Genomic DNA, 10280 nt, shown 5'->3' with positions numbered 1-10280 from the left:
ACACACACACACACACACACACACACACACACACACACACACACACAAAACCAGCAGTGTAACCTTGGGCAAGTTACTTAATCTCTTTGGGGTAGCCAGGTAGCACAGTGAGTAAGAGCACTGGCCCCAGAGTTGGGATGACCTGGGATCAAATCTGGGCTCAGACACTTAGCACCCACCCAGAAACACCTGGCTGTGTAACCTTGAGTAAGTTACTTAACCCCAATTGCTTAGGGGTGGCCAGGTGGCACAGTGAGTAAGAGCACCAGCCCCAGTGTTGGCATGACCTGGGGATTGAATCCGGGCTCAGGTACTTAGTACCTCACCCAGAAATAACTGGCCATGTAACCTTGAGCAAGTTACTTAACCCCAATTGCTTAAAAAAAAAATACATCCTACCTTGCAGAAACCATAAGTACACTGCTGTGCTCTAGTAAGAAGGGCCTCCCTTATGTCCTACTAACACAATTAACTACTGCCAACCTCTCTTCCTAAACAGCTATTTATTCTGCTACAAGTCCTACCCTATATTCTGCCTTGACACACTGTCCCATAACTTAATCTATTTTCCTCTCCCATCTACCTATCATGTTTAGTGGTCAAATGACACACCCATAAACACCAAGGGATGAGCCAAACTCTTTTGTTTTATTAGAACTTGTTTGCATCAAATACTATAGTCCTTGAAATCTTGATTCATTGGCTGGAGGGTAGGAGTGGTTGGAAATCCTTATACTAAAATTTTCATGTAATAGTCCTTGAAGTGGTATTGATACAGAGTTCTAATGTTGTCTAGCCAATTGTCCCTCAGGTGATAAGCAAAGGAAAAATGCCATCCTTCTTCCTGTCTTGACAATATCTGGACAAACTAGAACTCACCATGCTTTTGCTAGGTTTTACTTGGGTCTGTGAAGAGGGAGATGGGATATTCCAAGAAGGGTACTGAGTGACTTGTTGAACAAATAAGTTCGGATACCCTTCCTGAGAGGGAATGTCAGAGGGCTCTCATGCATTCACAGAAATAGGACTGCTATAGGGTCTCTAACATACTTATAAATAGAAAGATAGATAGGGGATAATTATTGAAGGATAAATCAAATACCACCTGCTCTTTGCTACCTCCACAATACAAAGTGACAGTAATTGTTAACATTTAGATAGCCCTTTAAGCTTTACAAAGCACTGTTTACATATGTTATCTCATTTTAACCCCAAAACAGCTCTGGAGGGAGGTGTTATTCTGATCCTCATTTTAGAAACAAAAATACTTAGACACACATAAATGAAATAACTTTTCCAAGATGAAATAGTAATTGTCTGAGGCCAAGCTTGGGTCTTCCTGATTTGAAGTCCAGCATTATGTACCACCTAGCTGCCTCTACAATAGCAGATGTGAAAATTCTATTAAAAACTTTCTCTTCAGGGACCAAAACTTAAAAAAAGAATAAACTGGGCAGCTAGGTGGCACAGTGAATAGAGCACCGGCCCCAGAGTCAGGAGGACCTGAGTTCAAATGTGAGCTCAGAAACTTAGCACTTACTAGTTGTGTGACCTTGGGAAAGTCAATTAACCCCAATTGCCCTGCCCTCCTCTCCAAAAAGAAAAAAAAAGAACCATATATTTTTTTGATGGACTCATAAACTATTGATTGGAAAACTTCCTAAAATGTATTATACACTCTCCTTGCCTTCTTAAACAGAGTCTAGTGAATACAACTTAGTGCTTTTTGATGTCTCAAGGCCATCATTATGAAAATTTGTTATTACTCTGGACTAGGGTAGAGGGATGAGCTCAGGGCTCATTGAAGGATACAATGCTATTTTTTTCCCTCCAAATGTACCTATGTCATATAATTCTCTTTTCTCTGACTTGATTCTGACATAACTTATTTTTCCCACAAGTTTTGGAGCAAAGGCCTGAAGATTATTATATTCTTCTGCCTCTTTTAGAATAGTTTAAATAAACTCTCCTTTGCTATTCACTTCTCAGAGAATCCCTCCCCCTCCCCCATCCAAGCAAAACCATCAAGCAAGCAAGATGAAGTTGCGGACAAATGAGATTTTGGGGGGATTCTGATCTATGCTTGCAACAAAAATTATTATAATCAACAGACATTTAGAGAAGTGAGGAATACTTTTCAAGGGAAAAAAAACACATGGAAGAAAAGCCCAAGAAGTAATCAAACTTGTCATTCTATCTTCCAATTCTTTGTGGCGCCATAGCTTATAACTCATCTCCAATTCCAGAAACTCACATGGACATGAGGAAGTGGAAATACAGACTACTGAGCAGCCTCACTGAGAAGAACTGTCAAAAATAAAACAAAAGTGAAGTCCCAACCACGTGACCATACAGTACTGTGCATGATTTACAACAACCCTAGTCCAGAAGTGTACAGTTATCCAATGATTTTAATATTATGTGCAAAGAATAAGGGAAGTTCAGTCTGCAACCCCAAACCCAGGGTATTTTCGAAGCATGAGCCATCCCAAATGAAGGTACAGCATCCCTTTTTGTTTTATTTGCTGAGATCCTTGTCACAGAAGAAAAAATAGCTATTAGCTCCTGAAGACTTAACCAGGGGTGGGGAACCTGAGAACTTGAGGACACATGTGACTTTCTAGGTTCTTAGGCACAGCCTTTTGACTGAATCCAAGTATTACAGAACACATCCTTTTATTAAGGGCATTTGTTCTTTAAAGTTTGGATTTAGTCAGATGGCTTCACTTGAGGATCTAGAGGGCCACATGCGGCCTCGAGGCAGCAGGTTCCCCCTAATCCATAGTTACAGGTAGGACAGTCCATTTGGGCCTCCCAAAATAGCTCCTTCCTAAGATGAGCACGTGGACTCATTGCCCAACACAAAATCCTTTTGCCAAAACTACTTCCTCAACACATCTCATTTAATTTTCAGTACAGTTTCAGAAGATTGGTACTTACTCAGTGCATACAAGGTAAGGATTATTCCAGCCAGGCAAAATCCCTCAAAGAACCTGAGCGTGCTGAACATTGTCACATTCACTGAAAGTGCCACAGTCAGTCCAAAGATCAGAATGAATATGATGGAAGAGAGCAGAACCGGTCTTCGGCCAACCCTGAAAAACAATCCACAAGTACCATTATAGCTCATGTGACAGGAGATGCCAAAATTAAAAACTGCACAAAGCCTCGTGGCATCACTGACCACTACTACTGACGATAACAATAATAATTATATTTATATATATATATATATATATGCCATTTAAAGATTTTTGTTGTTGTTCAGTCATGTCCATTTCTTTGTGACCCAATGTAGGGTTTTCCTGGCGAAGATCTGAGAGTAGTTTCCCATTTCCTTCTCCAGCTCATCTTGCAGATGAGAAAACAGAGGCAAACAGGGTTAAGTGACTTACTCAGGGTCACACTGTTAATTAGTAAGTATCCGAAGCTGTATTTGAACTCAGGTCTTCCTGACTCTAGGCCAGGAGCTCCCTCCGCTGTGCCAACTAGATGCCCATTTTAAGGTTTACAGAGCATATCAGACCCTGTTATGTCCTTTGATCCTCATGATGAACACGGTGAGGTAAGGAGTACAAGTATTGTTTATTTTTCCTTTTACACAATGAGGATGAGCATTCCAAGGCTCAGAGATGTGACTTGCCCAGGTGTGAGCAGCAGAATTTGGGTCTCTCTAGACTCTAAACCCAGAATTCCATTATACCACACTGCCTTTCAAGAAAATCTAACATCACTGAACAAATGTTTTATTATGATTTACTATGTGCCCAACATTATGCTAGGCACTGGGGATCCAAAAAGAAAAGTCAAAATCTCCCTGCCATAAAAGAGCCCACTTTACCTGATGGGAGACTACAAATCCACGTAAGAATGTGTAAAATATAGACAAAATCTATGCAAGGTAATTGACGGGGATGAGACAGAAGGAGGAGAACTCGTAGCTGGGGGAATCAGGATGGGCTTCACAGAAAGAGCGGCATTTGAACTGAGTTTTAAAGGAAACTAGTTTCTGAGAAGTGGGTGGAGCTCATCCAACACAGTCATTTTACAGATAAGGCTGACAGGTCTGGAGAGGTTATATAATTTGCCAAGTCACACAAACTGAAGCTAGAATCCAGATCCTTGGGGTCATCTAGGGCTCTTTTCATTATGAAGAGAAATGTTTAATTTCTTCTTCTACTTTATGTGGTACAGCAGAGATACAATTTAAGACAAAACAACCAGCAAAGTCAATAACTCTCTAAACACAAACCCTGACACACCTTTATATCAGATGACATGAGAAAGAACTGAACCTTGGACTGAGCTCTGAAGGCCACAAGTCTACAAATTAAGGCACACCCACTGAGTATTAGTTTATCCATTTCCTAGTCTTAGCTTTGCTAAACTATGTGCCTATCTGCATATCTAGGATCCCCTCATAGACTTCTTTTTTTTCCAAGTAAAAAGAAATGGCACTGGAAGAGAAGTCCGGACTTTGCCATTCACTATGAGTCTATGGAAGGACTGCTACTCAAAGTCTCAGTTTCCTCAGTTATAAAATGAAAATAACACTACATGTACTAGTCAGTCAGTAAACATTTATTAAGCACCTACTATGTACCAGGAACTGTGCTAAGTGGTAGGGGTACAAAAGGAAGCAAAAGACAGGCTCTGCCCTGAAGGAATTTATAATCTAATGTACTATTTACTCAGGGGATCATCATGAAAATCAAATGGAATCACTGTGCCCAGAGAATTTTGTAACTGGAGAATATTATGATATTTAATGATACTTTTCAGAGTTATTATTTCAGTGGTGAGGATGATCCCTCCACTGACAAAGATCACAATACTTCCATGTTCCCTAATGCTCTCATATTCTTGTCTGTATTTTCCAAATATCTTCCCTAGAGGGTAGGGGAAAGACCCCAATGCGAATGGGGTCTTTTAGTATTTGAGATAAACCAACCATCATCTGTTGTTTGTTACATTAGCCACAAGTCTAGCTTATGTCTTTTTGCTGGTCACATACATGGGCATATTCTCAAGCACAGAATCTCAAGAACTGGATGGGACATAAGTGGCTGTCCAGTTCAACTCACACCTGAAAAGTATCCTTTAGAACAGGTGTAAAATGTAGTCATGCAACTTTTTGATTGAAGATCTCAAGTGAAGGGGGATCACTACCTCCTAAGGCATCACTATCCTAATTTTGGATAGCTCTAATTATTAGGAAGTTTTCCCTGACACTGCCTCTTTGTAGCTTCTACTAGCTCCTGGTTCTGCCCTCCATGGGCAACTGGAATAAATCTGGTCTTTCTTTTACATAGTAGCCTCGATTCCATAATACTTGAACAGAGCTATGATGTCTGTTTCTCAGGTTTAAACATTGCCAGTTCTTTTACCTGATACTCAGGAAACTCACTGAAGCCATCTTGTTATCCTGATCATCCTCTGGGTTATTAAAATCCTTCCTAAAATGTAGCACCCAGAATTGAATAAAATATTCTGGATGTGATCTGATGAGGTCATCACCTTCTTATTTTTGGGTGCTATGCTTCTCAATGTAGCCTAAACTGACATTGGCTTTCTTGGCTGACATCCTTGACTCATAGAGAGCTGGCAATCATTGGACCCAGTCCTCCAATCTTTTTCAGACAAAAATAGTCATCTAACTGTACTCACCCTTCCCATTTTATACTTGCGAAGTAGATTTTTTGAACCTAATTATAAGGCTTTACACTTATTCCTATTGAATTCCATCTGATTAGATTCAGCCTAGTGTTCTAGCCTGTCAAAATCTTTTTGAATCCTAACTCGGTCTTCCCAAGCCTTAGCTATCCCTCCAGGCTTTGTTTCATCTGCAAATTTGATAAGCATACCATCTATTTGCATTTTTGAGCCTTTTATCTCTATAGAATGGGAAAGCCTGATCTCCATTAAAAAAATCTCTGGCAGATGGGAAGGGAGTTTTAGGGGACACAGGGTCTTTCCCTTGCTTTTGAAATACCTAAGGCTGTCACTGAAGGTAAGTCAGTGTCCCAACTGCATCCTCCCAAACCTTCAAAACTCTCCCTGGAGAGAGTTGGGGGACAGTAAAATAGGGCATTGTTATAAATCTCGCCTTTTCCTGGTTCTTATTGGGTGAGAGTTATTGGGCATTTTACTGGCTGTTCCTCATGCACTGGAATGCTCTCCTTTCTCATCTCTACCTCCGGGCTTCCCTGGCTTCCTTGAAGTTCCCACCAAAATCTCACTTTCTTACTGAGAGACTTTTCTAATTCTTCTTAATTCTAGTTACTTCTCTCTGTTGATTACAGTATTTCCTACTTATCCTGTACTTTCTATAGCTTGTCTGTACATAGTTGTTTGTATGTTTTCTTCCCCATTAGTTTGTGAATTAATTGAGGGCAGGGACTGCCTTTTTCCTTTCTTTGTATCCCCAGTGGTCTTAGCATAGTGCCCAGCATAGAGTGGGATCTTTTTTTTTTTCTTTTTGGAGGGGGAAAGGCAGGGCAATTGGGTTAAATGACTTGCCCAATGTCACATAGCTAGTGTTAAGTGTCTGAGGCTGGATTTGAACTCAGGTCCTCCTGACTCCAGGGCCAGTGCTCTATTCACTGAGCCACCTAGCCGCCCCTATAGAGTAGGATCTTAATAAATGTTTATTGACTGACAGGAAGAACATATCTTGGCTCCACATGCTTCCTTCAACTCTATTCTTGGTATCCTTGACTAAGCATAATTCTGTAGGGTTGATCATTTCCTCCATCTTTAATGCCAACCTTTCTTTTCCATACTATTCTAAAGACTCCCAGATGTCATAGCTGTAGACCCAATCCTCATTATCCTCACTCTGTGGCTTTTTCATTGTCTTTTAGGTTCATAATAATTTTGATACTTATGATTTACAGCCATATATCATCATCAGAAGAATTCTGGTTAAAAAAATAGCCTCTTGCAGTAACAGGCCAGTTTGGGTTCATTTCTAAAATCCAGTCAACCCTCATCTTCTCACCAATCAAAAAAAAATTAAGCTATTAATATGTGCTAGGCAATGTGCTAGACTATCTGGGTACCAAGACAAAAATGGAACAATCCCTGCTTCAAGTAGTCTACATTCTATACCATATATATGGTGTATTTAACCCCTGGTTGAATGTAAACTCCTTGAGAGTAGGGCTATTTAAGACAAACATGAAAACACTTTTATTACATGCCTACTTTGCAAGACTCTTATGTGCTAGGTACTGGGCAGTTAATCTTACTTATACACATACACACACACACACAGAGTTTGTTGAATGAAATAAAAACCAAAGACAAAACTTCCTTCTATCTCAAACAGCATATCATGTGGGTAAGCTGAAAGACTTTACTGAGGTTATCTGTATCAAATAACTAGGCAATAAGGCAAGAGTCTGTCCCAGGAAGGGGAGGCATTACATCTAAGAATTGCAGTAGAATCCAAACACTTCATTTGGAACATCAGAATATACTGACTGGTAGCTCATTATCATCCAAGTTGGCTACTTTCCGGTCAGCAGATTAGAACACCATTTTAACGAGGCCAAGGTTGTCCATTCAGTCTGTGTACTGGTCAATTAACTTGTCTGCTATCTGCACTCTTACCCTTGGCTGGCTGACTGACTTAGAAATGTATGCCTATGGTCACAAGGCAGACAGAGCAAGAGAGTATAAACAGTTTAATACTAATATATCCTATTAATGGCGAAATGATCCTAAGAGTATGTGAGCCTGATGTGGGGAGGTAGCAAACACTTTGTCCATAAAAGGCAACAAATCAAGTGCCCCAGATTTATTTCTTGCTTCCTATGGTCTTGTCTCGTTCTTCACACTTGTTTTTCTATTCTCCCACACTCATCATGATACAGTTTGAGCTGCTGTGAGAACTGATTTATTTGGACCCCTACTCTACTTCAATCAGTATTAATTAGTTTGATATTTTACATAAATCATACAGGGATTATTAAGTAAGATAGGTTCTTACAGTAGGTCTTTGTAATGGACCTCAAACTTTAATGTAATGCTCACTATTTGTTTACTAGTTATGAAGCTCACTTGTACAGTGCAAGAATGCTGACAAAGCTATCTCCATTCTGTTTTACTCAAATTCCATGTTCAAACCCAGCATGGGTGGGATTCCTCAATTCTTTGAAAAGTCCCCCAACTTATTTTTGTTACTGCAGATCATTCTCTCTTGTCCAGGTGGCCATCTTATGCCCATTTTGATAGACATGAAAAAAAAAAAAGAAAAAATAGACATGCCCCATACTTCACCCAGCCTGTGACTGTCGTTTTTGGCCCTCAATCAGCCAATGAGATTCTGTATTTTACCATGCCCTTTTTGCATATTTGGATATCAAAACTTATATAAACAAGGTCCTGGGGACCAGGATATCTCAGAACCTGAGGAAAACTGGAGGTCCACTTCATCAGAGGGGACAATGGCCCCTTTAATAAAGCACCATTGGTGCAGAGTTCTGCCTTGGTGGTTTTTCTTTCAGACTGGGCAATTATAATTCCCACACATCATTAAGAAGTATTTGTTATTTTTTAAATACATTGTCAAATACATTTAATTCTTCTATGAAAAACTATCCTCTAATAAATAAATAAATGCCATTATTATTTTGTACATTGCCATATAGCAGTATATGGTGAGATATAGTGAATAGAGAACTTGGGTTTAAGAAGACTTTGATTCAAGAAGACTTACTACCTGCACAACACTGGGAAGATCACTAACCTCCCTGAGTCTATTTCCTCCTTTCTAATATGGGGGTAATAATAATGTCCATCTCACAAGGTTATTGGAAAGGTCAAATGAAATAATGTACATACAATACTTTGCAATGTGAACTATTATTATTAGGGAAGTTTGGTCCAAAAATGAACATTGAAAAAAGCTTGCTATTTGAATGCACAATGACCTCCCAAAGCCAAGCTTGTAATAGGGGCCTCTTCCTTACAGACACACAATCTACTTTCCAAATAGCCACAAAAACCAAACAAGGTTTCTTGGCATATTTTAGCGGCAGTGACATCTGTGGTTTTTCTTTTTTCTTTATACGCTGTTCTTTTTAGTGAAGCAGTGCTCAGACTGGAAATAAAATCGCGGAGGGTTGGGTTCAAAAGCACAGCATCTCAACTCAACTAGGGAAAGGTGACATCAATTTCTCATAAAGTCAGAATCCAAACAAGCGCTGCTCATCACCCTCCTCACATTTTGCCACCTAAAGCAATTAGACATAGATTTTTTCAAAGTAGAAGAGGAAACAGAGATTAAAGTTACACTATCAGACTTTTGATCTATCTTGCAAAGGGAAGCCAGGTTTATTTGTCCTTTTATTTTCCTTGGAGCATACAGCACTGTATCACACCAAAACATCTCATTCAATTGAACCCAACAAATAATGTCTGAATCATAGTGCAAGATCCTAAGGCAAAGGTTCTACATCTGGGGCGGGGGCAGGGACAGCAAACTTAAAAAAATTTTTTTTGATAACTGTATTTCAATATAATTAGTTTTCATTTCTTTATTTCCTTTTGCATTTAAAAACATCATTCTGAGAAGAATGCCAAAACAATCCAGGACACCAAAGAATTAGGAATCTCTGTCCTAAAGGCACTCAGACAAAAACAAGTTTATGTTTTACACGTGGGGAAGAATCCAAAACACAAAAGTCAGGGATAGGACTTGAATCAGACAGTATAGATAAAGAAGATGAAGACTCATATTCCAGACTTACTAATTGGGTGAACCTGGGAAGGCTATTAATAGACTCACTGAATCTATTAAACATAGAATACAGAACAAAAATACTAATGTTGACATTACCTATTTCACAGGGTCGTTGGGAAGAAAGTGCTATGCAACTAATTGTGAGCTGCTCTCAGAACAACTCCATAATAAAATTCCACATCTTTAATTGATATTTTTCTTTCCCAATGCAAACATTTCTTTTTTTGGCTTGGGAACAACCACAAAGCGAAAACAAAGTCTCTTCCAAGTATTTCTAGAAAGCAGGGTGCCTTATGTTGTTTTCAGTATGACTTCCCATCCTCCTAACCCCTTTCTTTATGGGTTACTAACAAGTATATGAATAATTAAGAGAATAAGACTAGTTATCCTGTTAGAACAGAGGTTCTTAACTTTTTTTGAAAAAAAAAATTTTTTTGCAAAAAAATATTTTGATAACTGCATTTCAACATAATCGGTTTCTGTGATAATATTATATATTTTATTTTTTGCATTTAAAAATAATTCTGAGAGG

The 10280-nt window shown here is 39.1% G+C and overlaps 1 protein-coding gene across 2 annotated transcripts in view; it reads right to left on the bottom strand.

Annotated features, from left to right (window-relative positions):
- Positions 1-10280, bottom strand: part of SLC22A23 (solute carrier family 22 member 23) — a 279990-nt gene that overhangs the window by 210255 nt on the left and 59455 nt on the right. For both annotated transcript variants that reach the window (XM_069103570.1, XM_069103569.1), the window contains exon 3: positions 2941-3095. In XM_069103570.1, the coding sequence (XP_068959671.1) occupies positions 2941-3095 (155 nt within the window). The remainder of the gene's footprint in view (positions 1-2940; positions 3096-10280) is intronic.

This window comes from Petaurus breviceps, unplaced genomic scaffold (assembly GCF_028583685.1).
Source record: "Petaurus breviceps papuanus isolate PSGF00001 unplaced genomic scaffold, PetGlider_PUasm1.0 582, whole genome shotgun sequence".
NCBI lineage: Eukaryota > Metazoa > Chordata > Mammalia > Diprotodontia > Petauridae > Petaurus > Petaurus breviceps.
Note: the sequence above shows the minus strand (reverse complement) of the source record. Positions and strands in the feature narration are given on the sequence as shown.